Source organism: Vicia villosa, linkage group LG3, assembly GCF_029867415.1.
Source record: "Vicia villosa cultivar HV-30 ecotype Madison, WI linkage group LG3, Vvil1.0, whole genome shotgun sequence".
Classification (NCBI taxonomy): Eukaryota; Viridiplantae; Streptophyta; class Magnoliopsida; order Fabales; family Fabaceae; genus Vicia; species Vicia villosa.
The window spans coordinates 79,356,601-79,373,243 of NC_081182.1; the positions used below are offsets into that span (position 1 = coordinate 79,356,601).

Below are 16,643 nucleotides of genomic sequence, written 5' to 3' on the forward strand. Positions count from 1 at the left end.
ATTGACTTTAAGCAGGAGAAGTTAACAAAGTCTTATAAAACTTTCTGAATAAGATAACATGTCCACCACACACCGACCTTTGTATCATCTTATTTGATGATTTATCAAATGTTAACAAAAGTGGAGCAATAATCGTCCTTGTGAAAAATATAACTACCTAGATTAACATTAGTTTCACAGTAGATACCAAAAAATTTAGTTGTGAAAAATATTAGAACTTCCAAAAATCAAATATTTAATTATAGTGGATGAACAAAAAAAACTCATTTTTATAGTCCCCTTAGGCCTCTCATTACGTTGGGTCGGCCCTGGGTCTCGACATACATGAGACTCTATGGTTCAATTTAAAAGAAACAATAACAAGTAACTGTATCAACTATGTTAACTAGTATGCAATTTTGTTGGAAAATAAAAGTTTCACATCTCTAAGTAAATAATGACTTTCAAATAATTGTAAACCACACAAAGAGGAATGTGAAGAAAATCTGGAAAACCTTATCAATTGCTTAAGCAAGGTTAAACCAAACATCTGGATTCCAAGATTTTTATAATAACTTTGATGTCAAGTAGAATTTTGTCTTGGTGGAACACTCACAAACAAACAGAAATGTCGAATTAGTCAACAAGATCATTCTTGATGCATAAAGAAAAAGGTTGGGTCAAGTAAACGAGGTTGAGAAAAGAAGCTTGTTATATTGTTGTAGGCATATGACATTACGCCTCGATTCTCAACACAATAAACACTTTTCAAATTAGTATATGCATTTGATGTGATGGTACTAGTAAAGTTCATAACAACATCAATCTAAGCAAGCATATCAAGTGAGGTCACATTGAGCTCACGCAGGAGAATAAACCTTGCATACTAAAATATGTTAGTGAACTAGTAAACACAAGGAAGAAGCTAGAAAAATGAGAATATGGGGGCAATAAAATTATATTCAAGTATAATATATTACTTTATATATAAATCTATATTATTTTAAGTAAAAATATGATTAGTAGTTCTCTAGTTCATAGAAAAAATGATAATAATTATTAAAAACATAAAGTATTCAAAGTAAAAGATTTAAGGTTTAAATCTGATTTTAGAGTATATAACTAACAATTATATTGTTTAAAATATATTTAACTATATATTATATCAATATATGATTTGTGTTGTTTAATAAACTTTAAATTTGGAGAAATCAAGATGAATAGTAGATATAAAATTTGATACCAATTCCATGACACAAAATACTACTATGTTCTTGTGATGTTATTATTGAATTCGTTAGAATTCTAATCAATTGTATATAGCATGTATTTCAAAGCAACATTTACCTATTAAAAATTGAATACTTTTTATAGAGCGTAGTGCTACTTTATGTGATAAATGTCGTTGTTCACTTAATATTACATGGATAAAAGAATAAAGTATATTTCAATATTAATATAAGTATGAGGAGAATAACAGCGGGGGCATTGGCCCCTAGAAAGCTGTAAGTAGCTCCATCCTTGAGTGGACCTAATTGTGTTTGTTTGTATAATACTTACTATTAGAAATATTAACATCTGTAGTTGTTTTAATTTTATTAACATGGACCCATTAAGTAAGTTCATTATGTTTATATTTATCTCTATGATAAAAAATATTAAAATGATCGAAAGTACTTTTTCAACATGGTATCACGAGCTCCCAGTTTTGGGAGTCTTGCTTTTACTTAAATCCTACATGCCGTCAACGCAGTTTATTTTTTTTCCTCTTACTCGTAAATTGAGTTTATGTGTCTCTTTATTAATATTTATTGGGATTTGTTTCCTTTTTGTTCTCTTGAGAAGACATTTTTGCAAGTATCGACCAATATAGTTGAAAATATATTTATTGTTATCTTTGCCTTAATTGTTGTCAATATTGGTTCCAAAAGTGCTTGGGTTTTTAACTATGATATCACTCATCACATGACATTTGATTCTCGACATTTTTTAAATATTTCTCCTTTCGACATTTCATATATTACCATTGCAGATGGTTCTCGTACTCTGATTGAAATACGTGTTTCACGTCCCGACCCATCAAATAACTTTATCTCTATTTGTAAGCTTAGAAAGGACAATAAATGTGCAATTATATGTTTTTTAATCTCATTTTTTATTTTTTTGGATATTGCAACCAAAACAACTGGAGTTATCAAGGAACGTGTAGGGTTATTGTTGGTGCGGTATCGCAACAAGCAACAAAAGTTTTGGAAATATTTATCTGGGGATTTATCGTCTCCACAGGGACTAATGCATTGAACTATCATTCAACAGTTTCTAAAGTTATGAGTTAAGATTGAATTGTTTAAAACATAAAATCGGAAAAGTAAATATTAACACAAAAAGAAATCATTTTTCAGATAGAAGAGACTTATCAGGCATTCCATATAATATACTTCTCACAAATTTAAACTTATCAATCAGTTATACTCAACCTGCAATACTCATCAATATCATCCAGCATCGCTCACACCCTAAGTCATTTCTAACCCAACATAGATAGAACTACTATATCATCTCAGCGACAATCTCTCAGCCAACCTCAACAACACAACAAACAACCGTATTGCTCGCGTCGACGATCTCTCTACCAACACAAACAACACAGAGGCATTAAGCTTCAATACCCACGACGAATATTAGCTCTAAATCTATCTCTAGAATCTAAAAACTAATAGATATTCATCCCTAATCAAGATTTGTGAGGTATATGTCTACAACAACCCAAATCCAAACATAAAGCAAAAAGATTAAGGAAGACATCAATAATGATTTGTAAAGCAAATGTTATATAACACCATGATCAACAAATATACATGAGTTCAAAGTAAAATCATATACAAAATCCAACCAAAGAGAAATACACAAAGAAGAAGAGAAATGAACCGAAAATCTCCCGGTTTATCAGCTCCGATTGATGATCAATCCACCTCCGATCATCCAAATGCAAGCTCCATAGTTGTTTTCTAAGCTAATCAACCTAAAAAATGTTTGGTGATGGAGTTGGAGCAAAAAATACCCAAACCATGACCTAAAAATGTGATTTTCCCCTTTTAATGTATTTATGTCATGCCAGATTCGCTGGGCGAGCCTGTCATTCGTCGGGCGAACGACACCAGTAGCAACATCACTGTTTTGGCCATAACTTGAGAACTGTAACTCCGATTTGCGCTCGGTTTAAAACATTGGAAAACTTATTCAATTTCCTATCTAACAATGACAAAATATCAATCAAATTGATGATTTTTTATTCTTTGACTATGAGTCTTATTCGTTGATGAGTTGGTTTTGTTGCTCAAAATCGCGTGTTTGAAAGCTTTGAATATAGGATTAAAAGGAGAAAGCTTTGAATTATCAACAACGTCAAGTTTTGTCATCGTGAAAAAATAGGAGAATTTAATTGTGCAAGGTTTATGCCACTTAATATTTTTTATGAAGACAAAGAACAAGATCAACTGTAAAGCTTAATAAAAAGGAAGCAAAAAATCATTCAAATACATATGATTAGAAGATGGTATTAAAGTAAAGATTTGTGAACTCTATGTAAAATCAAGGTACATGTTACAATTCATTACCGATACTTTCAATTGCTCTTGAGAACTCTTCTTATTCTTGTTGAAACTATAACATATGCATTAAAGCATGTTTTTGAAATGGTTAAAGTTTTTACAAGATTCAATAAGCATTTTTGCAAGTTTTTGAACTTGTAGTTGAATACAGTTGATTTGTATTTGAATATAGTTGACTTGTATTTGAATATAGTTGCCTCCATAATTGAATTTTGGGCAAACTGTAGTCGAATACAACAGTGGTGTATTTGAATACAAGTGACAAACAAAAGCAAAAAGAAACCATTTTTGACTTAACTATAGTTGAATACGGCCACATGTATTTGAATACAGTGTATACAAATTGCAGTTTTTGAATGTTAGAAAGTCTGTATTTGAATACAATTGCAAACTAGTGCAAATTTTCATGTTGTTGCCAGATCAGTTCATTTGTTCATGGAATGTTTGTGATTGATTGCAACTAGTTGAAAGGGTGTTTTAGGCAATATAAATAACCCTAAACTTCACTTATTACAGTAACCTCTTTGTCAAAATTTCAAACATAATCCAACTTCTGTTTTCATATTTATCAAGTTATTGTTTAGAGATTTCATATCATTTAGAGAGTTCTCTATCTTATTTTGAGCACTTGAATTTACTTATATTTGATTGTGATTATGTACAAAGGGAAGAAATATACTTCATTGTAATTTATCTCTTGATTTAAGTTAAAATATCAATCGTAATTGTTATTCACAAAGTGTCGTGGTTGTAAGAAGAAAGTGGTTGCTTTTTTCATTATTGTAAATCAAGGTAGTGGGGTGCTATCTTATGGTATATTGTTAGAAGTTTGTCATAGAAGTCTTACGGTGAGGCCTGTACGTTGTCTAACAATATTGAAATCTCTTATGATGTGTAAAGGGACTGAAGTACTCTCGATCTATAAGGGGAACCAGTATACTCCGCGGTGTTCTTTATTTTGTATGCATTTTACAGCTTTATCATCATAACTTAAACTAGAAAAATAAGACATTATTGCTTATACGAACCAAAGTTTTTAGGGTTATACCACTTTTCACCCTCGTAATATAGGCGAAATTTGATTTACCCCCTGGTAATATTTTTTTGTTTGGATTACCCCCCTAAACATGCAATTTAAACACTAAATCTGGGGGAAAAATCAAACAAAAAATATTACAGGGGGATAAATTTTACACTTAGGGGGCAAAAGACATAGTATTTTTATATTTCAGGGGGCTGTTTGAAAAAAAATTTTACAGGGGGGGAAAAGCGAATTTCACCTATATTACAGGGGAGTTTTGCATATTTAACCAAAGTTTTTAAAACACCTTATTCACCTCTCTATTAAGTGCACTTTGAACTTACATCATGTTTAATGGTGTGTGTACATTTTGACGATTCAGGTCTGATAGACGTGACATAACCCATCTCGACTCAATTCATTCATGAGGATTAGGTTGAGCAGGCGGACTTAGGTTTAAATATAACTCATTTATGATAAATGTTGGGCTCGAGTGGTAAACGAGCTCCTGCTAAGGACGGAGTTCGGGGAATACAGAGTTCGATTCCTGGTGGAAACAATAATTGGCCAGTGCCATTACCTCTCGACACGAACTATGGATTACCAGGGCCCCATTCCCCTACGAGCCAAGGTGCATAAAGCAAAAAAAAGACATGACATGACATGACACTTAAATTGTAAACTAGCCTTAAATAGTTGATCTCAGACAAAGAAACATGAGACTTGATTCCCTTTTATTGTCTTTAGCTAGACAAGGAAACATGTATCATAATGACAAATAAATTAGTCACAAATGACTCACAATAGAGGAGGCATTATATAAACTAACAATCGCTAAGCACAAGAGACACATTCTTTCCATACGACTTACACCTAAAGTAACATTACGACTTTAACTAGCCTAACACAAGTAGATTTATCAACTAGTGTATCAAATATGTACAATTTTAAAGAAAACACAACTTTAGGAATGGCAAAAAATTATAAAACAAGAAAGTTTAAAAATGAGCGATGACAATATTACATAAATGGTTGCGAAACATTCTTTATTTACTCATCATGATCAAACTTAACTCTCAAAATCAATAGAACCAATGATCATTAAGCCAGTAAATGAACTGACATGCACACAAACATATCACAATGCAAGTCAATATGACATGCAAATGAAAATGTGGCAGTCCAACAAAATTATTAATCTTCCACCTCGAGCTTGGGCTACAGATCTAGGGGCACATGTACCACATCAGTACTACACCCTAAGCCAAACAATTCCATCTCGATTTTGTTATAGCTTTTCTATGACACAAAGTTGTTTAGATCCATTAAAAGATCCAAAGGTATATGGGTTTGTATAGTGGCATGAGCCTAATTAACCAAATCAACCCAAACATGTTATACATTGTCACCTAAAGAAATATATATCTAAGAACAAAACATGCCCAATTATGATTCCCAATGCCACAAAATTTAAGATTTCACCATAGTGTATAAAGATGACACAATGTGTTAGTTTACCCCGAAGTCATCCTTAAAAATTAATGCACGCATTAATCAAATATCTAAAAATACAACATGCTAACATCGTTTCAAGCTACATGAAGAAATTTTAAACTAAATATGTGTCACCATATATTTTAGAGTCAGTTATAATAATAAAATAATGTTGATCCAATAATGATATCAAAGACCACCTTAATGACAATATCAATTTCACGTATCACATATGGGTCCAACCATTCTTTAAATAAGGGATTACCATCCATATGTGATCAATGAACCAATTTGCTTACTCGTTAGATACATACATTTTACCTTGTGCGTTCACATGTCTAATTTGCAGGTGCACCTCTCACCAAAATATATCAACCAACAATATGAATGTTACATCACCAACTCCAACGACCCGTCTCATAAGAAACAAGTTTTGACGATATCTGAACTAACACCAATACCCATTTCAATACCGACACTCCATATTTCCTTCATAATTTTTTATATAATCATGTTTTAAAAAAATAGATTAAAGAGGAGGCGCCAATATATATATATATATATATATATATATATATATATATATATTCTAATTACTTGCAGATTTATCTATGGATTTGATGTTACTTGTGGATTTACCTACAGACAAAATATCAAAATTTTGCAGATAAATTCGCACGTAAATCCGCAAATGTGCAAGTAAATGAAAAAAATAAAAAAATATAGGAGGCGCAAATTTATGTGGCATTCCCTCTTCAATTATTATTTTTGTTTGAAATATGATTATATTAAAAATTATGGTAAAAATTTGTTAATTTAATATTAAAATTAAAAAATTTGGTTATTTGATTTTTTTCTTCTTATGTTGGGGCTCTCAAACACGAATATAATATGTAAAAAAATAAACAATGATTTTAAAATGTAAAAAAATAGCTTTGTACCAAAAAAATCTGTAAAAATAGCAAGAAACGAATCATGATTGATACGTTGATAATAAGCCAATCACCAACTGCCATCTCATGTCATGAGAATATGGTGAAACATTTTCCTATTTTTAATGATCATATTATTTTTGCACATGAATATGAAGGTAACAAGAAATCTACAATTCTTTGCCCAAATACCTAAAAAAGCATACCATACCATACCATACCATACCATGGATATACCTACCAACCAGCTCCAATGTAGGACATAAAAGGTTGTCCAAAAGCCAAAAAAGCAAATACCTAAATTACAAAAACACCCCTCTACAACAAATCTCCCAATCACAACAATAAACCACATTTCCATTTTCCATTTTAAAACAAAAATAAAACACCATGAAAATAAATATCCAAAATTAGCAACTTCATTTTCTAAAAAAATATAAACTAATCAATATCATTTCAAATTTCAAACATCAAACATCAAACATGAAATTAAAATACCGTTAACCCCTATTCTGCAACAAAACCGAAATTCCATTTAAAAAAAAATAGTACATTTATTTTAATTTTATACAAAACAAAACATGAATATTCACATAGGGACAAAACAGTCCAGCGAGGCAACTAATGTTCTTGTCCTTTACTACGCTTATTATTATTCAACTCACTTTTTCTCTCTTTCAAACTGAAACTTTCCCTTTCCAAAACTCTTCTCTCTCGTTTCTTCATCTTCTTCAGAGAGAGAAGAACTCAAAAACCCTAAACCCTTCAACTTCACCATCCCCAAACAATGCAGAAAACTACAATATTCCTCACACTCCTCTTCCACCTTTTTTCAACCATAACCTCAAAATCAACAATCGAACCATGCACAAACTCCGACTCATGCAACGCTCTACTCGGCTACACCCTCTACACAGACCTCAAAGTCTCCGAACTCTCCTCCCTCTTCCAAATCGACCCTATCTCTCTCCTAACCGCCAATGCCATCGACATCTCTTACCCTGACGTGGAACACCACATCCTCCCTTCCAAACTCTTCCTCAAAATCCCAATCTCATGCTCCTGTGTTGACGGGATTCGCAAATCCGTTTCCACGAACTACAAAATCCGTCCCTCGGATACTCTCTCCACCATTGCTGACTCTGTTTACGGTGGTTTGGTTTCTTCTGACCAGCTCAAAGAGGCTAACTCTATTTCTGATCCGTCTGTTCTTGATGTTGGACAGAGCCTTGTTGTTCCGCTTCCTTGTACTTGTTTCAATGGCTCTGATAATGCTTTGCCTGCTATTTATTTGTCGTATGTTGTTCAGCCGCTTGATAGTTTGAGTTATATTGCGGCGAGGTATTTTACTACTCTTACTGATTTGATGAATGTTAATGCTATGGGGAGTACTTCTATCTCTGATGGTGATATTCTTGCTATTCCTATCCCGGGTAATGTCTTATTCACGCTTAATCTTGTCGCATTGTGATAGTTTTGTGTTTTGTTTTTCTTTGTAATTTCTATATTTAACTTAGGGTTTGTTTGGATTGACTTATTTGGCTCAAGCATTGGTGAAACTTTTGGTTATAGCAGCTTGTGGTGTATTTAAGCTGCTTTCAACTTATATCCATGAGTTTTTAGGATAGTCATGAAAACAACTTATAGCTTATAGGAAAATGACTTTTACTCAAGTACTTATGCTATTGGTGCTTGATTAAGTTGTTTATCCAAACACGGGCTTATTCAGTATATGGTATAAAATGTATTGCTCTTTGATTGCTGACTATTGTTATTCATTTTGCAGCATGTGCTTCAAATTTTCCGAAATATGCTTCTGATTTCGGCTTGCTTGTCCCGAATGGAAGTTATGCCATTACAGCCGGTCACTGTGTGCAATGTAGCTGTGGACCCCGAAACTTAAAGTACTTACTAAGCATCTTTTCTTTATTCTGTTTACAATTCATACCTTACTCTCCTTATACATAAATCTAGATACTTTTGTAGGGTCGTTTGGTTTGAGGAAAAAGTTTGAAAATGTAGGCGAAGAATTCAGGGTTAAGTTTTCAATTTAGTTTTTTTAATGATAAACTGATCTATGCGATTCTTGCTTGATTTTTACCCGGTGTCTAACTGACCATTGTTGAGATTGAGAATGAGACGACTCGGTGGCTTACTTGTGTATTTGGGTTTCTTACTTTCTCTGCAGTTTGTACTGTATGCCGGCTTCTCTAGCTGTTTCTTGCTCCAGCATGCAATGCAAAAGCAGCAATCTTATGCTTGGCAATGTTACCGTGCAACAGACTGGTGGTGGTTGTAATGTGACTTCTTGCAGTTATGATGGTCTTGTTAATGGCACCATAGCGACAATGTATGTTTCTCCTCTGCATTTGTTCCTTTCTCTTTGAGTTTATGCCCGTTTAATATTTCTTTCCTCCCTGCAGGTTGACCCCGTCTCTTCAGCCTCGATGCCCAGGTCAGTACGCTGCAGCCATATATAATATATGTATTTTCTGAGACGCCTTCAAAGTGGTGCTAAATATATTTTAAATGATGCTGCAGGGACACAGCAATTTCCTCCTCTTATCGCCCCACCTACAACTGTTACGAGAGAATCAGTATTTGCACCGGCACCCTCGCCATCATCGCTGTTCGATGGAACTGATGGGAGATCACCCAAACCCTCTGTGGTGCCTTCAACAGGATTTACTCCGGCTAATGGTCCTGTTAGTGGAATTTCTTCCGGTGCTTCTGCCGCATGCTCCTTGGTGAAACCATTACCCACTTTGACGGTTCCACTCGTGTTATTAGTTGTCAAGTTGATGATCCCTGTAGCATTGTAATCTTCTCAATTTTGTGGTGGGTTTAATTTAATTATGTCTTTGCCACAGGAGCTCCTATCTATTGTAGTTACTAGTATTCATTTGTACTCTTTAACTGATTGTGAATCTAGAAAACTATGGAATTACGAGTTTAATCTTATGTTTAGCCTTTTATTACTGGTGCTTTGCTGAACTATTATGTTCATCCAGAATCAGTAGTTCTAGAATATGTTATCAGTCATTCATAGAATAGAAGTTCCAAGAAATTGATGAAGGTGCCTATTCATATAGCGTTGGATATGAATGTAGATATTTTTTCCTGTCAGAATATATACCTTAGTTTACTATATGTTGTGAGTCTAGTCTCTTTTGCTAAATTAATTTCTGTTGGTTTATGTTAGTCATTTTAGTTCATCCGTCAATTGTTTTCTGTTATAGGATGATCTTGACTTAATTGCTTATGTGGTAATGACACATTCCTAAACCCTGCATAGATTATTTATTTATTTATTTTTATACGTTGTTGGTGTTTAATATTTAATAGAGATCTAATATTTCAACTATATTTTCTTTTTATTCACAAAACTCAAATTTAAGACATCGTTATTAGGAATTTGAGTCAAGATCTACCCATACAAATATAATGTAGGTTTACATCGTCGAATGTAATGTTTTCCAGTTTCCACCCACAGTTTTATATCGGCGTCAATCAAACTTGTAAAATAATTGTATGGTAATTTTGAATTGATGGTGGATATAATTGATTCTAGTAAAATTGAGTTTGATAAAATTGATTTTATCAGAATTGAGTTTAGCATAATTGATTTATGTTTGAATACATTTATGTAAAAGTGAGTTGAACAATAAATTATAGTGTAAAAATTATCCATAATCAATTCTGGAGGCAAAAGTAGTTCAAGTAAAATAAATTCTAAAGACAAAAATCAATTTTACTTTTACCTAACCAAACATCTTAAAATCACGTAGAATCAATTTTACCCTTCTATAATTGCTTTTGGCATTTCCAAAAGGTAAACCAAACATGCACTTAGTCCATTTATCATCCTTCCAAATTCCGACAATTTAGAAAAGAAAAACAAAATAGAAGGGGAAAAATAGAGGGAGCATTTCAAATTAGGGGTGTTCATTGGTTTGGATAAATTCGAACCAAACCAGAATCTGAACATTTTATCAGTTCGAGCAAGAACCAAACCAAACCAATAAAATTCAATAACAACTGGTTCGGACATCTGTTTTACAATTTTCTACCCGCAAGCCCAACCCAAACCAACCATAATTAAAAATCATGAAAATTACTACCAAGCATTCGGCTTTGATAAGAAAAAAAGTAAAATGTCGCATGTGGACAAGTTATGCTATTTTAATTTGTTATTAGAAAATTATTAATTTAATGTGGTAACCGAGCATAAAGCTATGAAACACATTCATTATCATATATACTAAGTCAAGTGACTAGTTATAGATTCAAAAGTTTTTATGTTAGATAATTTTCTTGTTAGATATTTTTGAATCTTTGAGGAAAAAATTGCTAGTCTGATATTTACAATTGAATACTATTAATACTATATTTTTTATATTATTATGAAAATTAATATCGGTAAAAAAGTTATTTTTTTAAATATTTTTTCATTTTTTTATCTATCCGATCAATTCAACCCTAACCAACTCGTTGTTTTTCGGTTTTGTTCGGCTTGATCTATATCACAAAAAATTGCAAATTCAAACCGAACCAATCTATTAAATTTTAATCAATTTGAGTATCAAATTCTCTCAAAATCGAATCAAACCGGTCCGCGAATACTCCTATTTTAAATATAAGTGCATATAAATGAATTGGTGGATGACTATCGAGATTGAGTTTGTTCGAAAGAGAATTGAAATATCATATAGTATAAGTTTTGTGATAATGTTTGGACGAGTTTAATAAAATGGCTTATAGCAATATTCATAATACTTTTGAGTTTATTTTTAAAAGTTCAAAAAGATAACTTATCAAAACAATTTAAAGCATATAAAAAACTAATTTAAATTTTTTAATCTGTTGTTAAAAAATAGTTTATGTAAGATTTTTCATAAGGATTTGTTTTGATAAGTACTTAAGTTATTTATTCAAAGAGGACTTATTCTATAAGATGGTCATTAATGTGTCATTAAAAGGTGGACGTGGGGAGTTTATTTTTTAAAAGTTAAATATATATTATCCGCCGTAATTTTAGCGAGATTTGGTTTATGTGTATAATTTTTTTCTCTCTTATAATGTTAAGATTATGTGTCTTTGACTTCTTAGTTGATCAAATGACATGAAATCTTCATTTTACTGATATGGCCTATCGATAAAGATTTTCTTTTATTTTTTATTTTAAAATCCACGTGAAATTTTTTGTTTGCTTTTGAAAATAAATTTGTAAAATTGTTTTTTTTATTACAAAGTATAAATTAAAACTCGCTAATATTGTAGGGGGTAAAAAAAATATTTACCTCCTGCAATGTTAACGAATTTTGATTTAGCCATCGCGTGATAAAAAAAATAAAAAGAAATCCACACGATCATGTTACGTCAGCAAAAATGAAGATTCAATGCCTTTTAGTCAAGCGAGGGGCCAAAAATACAGAATCTTGCTAACATTGCAATAAGGGTATCTAACCCTAATCAGAGAGATGTTCATTAGAACTTTATAGAATAAAATGAAGGTCGAACACTTCAACAAGTCCCCGACACATAAGTCGGCCGATAACATGTAAGAAACTATGAAGCGAGCAAAGTGTTACATAAAAGGTGAATAAAGCAATGCTAAAAGATATGTAAGGACGCTAAAGAGAGACCTTCAACCTAAACAATTTGCCAAAACGACAAGAAGGCTAATAAAAGAACATACCTAAGTCCTAGCTAAATAACAAGAGGCCATATGACTTCCCCATAACAAAAAAATAATATACAAATAATCCATCTTCTAAAAATGATCATGCACACAAAACTGATAGACGAACCAGTAAGACTAAATGGGCATATGGGCCCATGTGAAAGTTAATGATGTTCATACCACCAAATCAAAGAGCACACCGCTTATATGCTTTTCCAAACGAAAAAGGAAGATTGAAAGATTAGTCCAAAAAGGGTACTTGAAGAAATACATTGAATGGTACAAGTTTGAATCCATATCATCCAAAATAGAGACAAGTCAGATAAGTCGAGGTCACCCTGATATGCATGTAAGGAAGACAATGATATTCAACATAAGAGTAACAACCAACAATACAAGTACACCGTCAACACCATCATAGAAGGTTTCTCTAGAGGTTGATAATCTTACTCATCAAAAAATAGGTAAGCAAGCTACGTGAATCACATGTAAAGGAATTTCGATTTCCCCACAATTCTTGGGGTATGAGACATCACTTTCTCAACAACTACATGGTCAGAGTGAAGTGTCTGATTCTTGGTGATATTTATGGCTTTAGTGCTAGTGCACTAAATCGGGACTATTTTGAAATTAATTCCATGATCACTAAACTATTGTTTCATTTGGTTTACTTGCTTACAACAACTACTTGCAACTATGTTTTTTACTCCAATTATTGATAATGCACCACTTGCTTGTTTCTTATTATGGTAAAAGACAATGAGTTCCCAAGCAAATGACACATACCACTAAAAAATTTCCGATCCATTTTACAACCATGAAATTGGAATCAAAGTACCTAACTAAAGCATAATGTATTTTGTTGCAGTGAAGTGTGATTCTTTGGAGTTTGCTTGAAACCATGCACACATATAGACACAAAACATAATATTAGGATAAGATGCAATAAACTAAAGAAGGGAAACTATCATAACTCGATATTTGCTTTCTTCGACAAATTTTCCTCCATCATCTTTATCTAGACTACACAAGTTGCTAATGGGATTTGAGAGGAGCTTATATTTTTCTATTCTAAATATTTTTTGTATTTAGTTATAATACTTATCTTGATTGATGAATGTGCCTTCCTTTGATTGATATATTTGCAATGCGAGAAAGTACGATAACTCATCCATCATAGATATTTCAAATTAGTTTTGCCTCATATTGTTAAAATTATTGCAAAGAGACTCGTTGGTAGCACTAAATATAATATCATAAACGTATATTTGCACAAGTAAAATTTCATGCTAAACTTTTTTAACAAAAGGGTCGTATCAATCTTTCCTATTTGAAATTTGTTTTCAAGCATAAACTTGATCAAATGTTTGTACCAAGCTCGAGGGGTTTGTTAAAATCTTGTGAGTCTTTTTCAGCTTGAAAACATGATTAGGAAAAGAGAAATTTTGAATTCCAATAAGTTGACAAACATATAATTCCTCTTGGATGTAACAAGTAAAAAATATGCTCTATACACCCATTTGGAAAAGTTTAACATTTAAAATACATGAAAAAGCTAAAAGCATTATTATGACTTCAAATTTAGCTACATGAGCACATGTTTTATTGAAAGCCATGTCTTATTGTTGACAGTACCATTTTTGCAACAAGTCTTATTTTATTTCTTAAAATAGTGTCATTTTCGTCAAGTTTATTACGAAAGACCCATTTAGTTCCGATGACTAAATCAGTGTTAGGTATGGGAATAAGTTCACAGACGTTGTTTCTCTTAAATTAATTTCACTCTTCTTGCATAGCAAGAGACTAATGTTCATCAATGAGAGCTTTATTGACGTTCTTCGGCTCAATTCAAGAAATAAAATCCATAAAATTACATACATGGTTAAGGTAGCGTCGAGTCGTTACCTCACTAGAAATATCCCTTATTACATTTTGGATATGATGATATCTTGTTATTCTCTATTACTTGGCTGAATATTGATTGTATTTACTTATTTCTTCAACTTGAGCCTTATTTTTATCTCCAACTTGATCTTTGTCTTCATTTTGTCCCGATCTTGGTATTTTAAGAGAGTTTTTTTTTTAAAGACACGCACAGTCAAACCTAACATTAAATAACATTGTTATTCAAATCAACTTTGGTTCGACATAATTAAGAAGTTGAAGTGCATAATTTTCCCCAACAAGGGCAAGTGTTTTTAACGATGTCCTCGTTTAATAAAGAAATGAATGATCTTTATATTGTGCAACTTTTCAGGCTTACATCCCCCCTAATCAAAGGTACAAAGTCTTGTGATACTCTTCCTTAGATGAGATCAATTGTGACCTCAACCTCTCTTGTAAAAGAAAGGGATCCAACTTATACTCCGTTTTAAGTAAATGGTTAGAATCTTGTGATACACTCCTATAAATGGGATCAATTGCAACCATACTTCTCTTGAAAAATAGAAGGACCTGTTTTATACCCTATCATAAATAAAGGGATAAATATGCTCTTACTTAAATGGGTTGGACTATGACCCTAACCTCTCTTGAATAAAAGGAAGAACCCAACATATTCTCCTCCCTAAACAAAGGAAAACAGACTGAATCTTGATACACTCTCTTAAATGAGATCGACTCCCACCCCAATCTCTCTTGAGAAATGGAAGACCCAACTCATATTCCTCCCTAAATACAAGGACACGATCTTAAGAAAAGACAATAAAACAAATAAGCATGGTTGAAATGAACATTAGTCTTTATTAGCACAAAAATCTTATGAACAAGATCCCAAATTTAGTTTGGGAAATACATTACAAAATAAAAAATATGACGATAAATATTAAAAGATAAGAAGGAAATCAAGCCATTTAAAAGCGTCCAATTTCACCTCACAAAAGAACCTAGCGCAAAGAATGTTCAAATTACATGTCATCACTGAGATATAAGTGCCATGTTCCCACCACGCCATATACCACCAAGCATCTTCACCATATATAACCAATGGAATGATAACCGAAACAAAGCGTAGGTCTGACATAAATGTTAGGGGGGAATTGTTCTTTTCTAAAATAGCCAAAGGTTTCATCTAAAGAAAGGAAGCACTCAAATTTTCGAAGGTAATAAGTCATTAAAAAGCTTAGTTTTATGTCAGGCATATTCATTCCAAACACTTTAGCACAAGCGAGTTCATCATTAATCGACACATCTTTACTGAGTCCAACATAAATGAATGGTAAGAACAATATAAATGATTAACAAAGAACTTCGAACTCTTCACAAAATACTGGCACAAATAATAGAATATGAGAAAAATCCAAATGACAATATAAGAGAATGAATGTGAAATAAAGTAACAAAATATCATATTTATAGGCGCACCCAAAATTAAAAACTCATAGAAAATAACAAATTCACGCAACACATTAGCAATGACCGATAGTCAATCACACCGACAACATCAATTTAAGAAACAACACAGAAGGCGAGTGAACACAAGAAAATCAAGCAAAGGCATGATAACACCAATTAACATTAAAATATATATACAAAGTTCATATTTATAACTCATTAGAAAGTAAAATAAAGCATTGTCGCTGAAGTAACACTATTTGATTCTAAGTAATCATCAAACTCACGAAAATAAAACACAACACATAAAAACTATGACAAACTTACTTAAGCATTGCGCCTTTACATACCTCGTGCTTGGGGATGATGGTTCAAAATAATGCTCTTAAGCACTACAACGTGCATGCCTCATGCTTGAGGGTGTAGTTAGATGTAAGGCTAGAATGGCATAAACCCCACATCATATAGACATGAGCCTCTTCCCCTATACTAAGTACTCACCCTAGCACGCCAATACCTCAATAACCCTAAGAACGACCACTTTTAAATAGAGAAAAAAATCACCATTCATTGTTAGGTATGCGACCCGC

The 16,643-nt window shown here is 32.4% G+C and overlaps 1 protein-coding gene across 1 annotated transcript; it reads left to right on the forward strand.

Annotated features, from left to right (window-relative positions):
• The first annotated feature begins 7,702 nt into the window (after positions 1–7,702).
• On the forward strand, positions 7,703–10,012 carry LOC131656170 (lysM domain-containing GPI-anchored protein 1-like). Its single transcript, XM_058925929.1, has 5 exons — positions 7,703–8,470; positions 8,824–8,941; positions 9,226–9,387; positions 9,461–9,492; positions 9,579–10,012. Exons 1-5 carry the CDS (start codon positions 7,825–7,827, stop codon positions 9,857–9,859), a joined length of 1,239 nt encoding a protein of 412 aa, XP_058781912.1. The 5' UTR covers positions 7,703–7,824; the 3' UTR covers positions 9,860–10,012.
• The last annotated feature ends 6,631 nt before the right edge of the window (positions 10,013–16,643 follow it).

Bases quoted from the DNA above. Each gene is read 5' to 3' on its own strand.
- LOC131656170 (XM_058925929.1), top strand. From the start codon at position 7,825: ATGCAGAAAACTACAATATTCCTCACACTCCTCTTCCACCTTTTTTCA. The intron at 8,942-9,225 runs GTACTTACTAAG...CTTTCTCTGCAG, and splicing joins TGTGGACCCCGAAACTTAAA to TTTGTACTGTATGCCGGCTT. The intron at 9,493-9,578 runs GTCAGTACGCTG...ATGATGCTGCAG, and splicing joins TCTTCAGCCTCGATGCCCAG to GGACACAGCAATTTCCTCCT.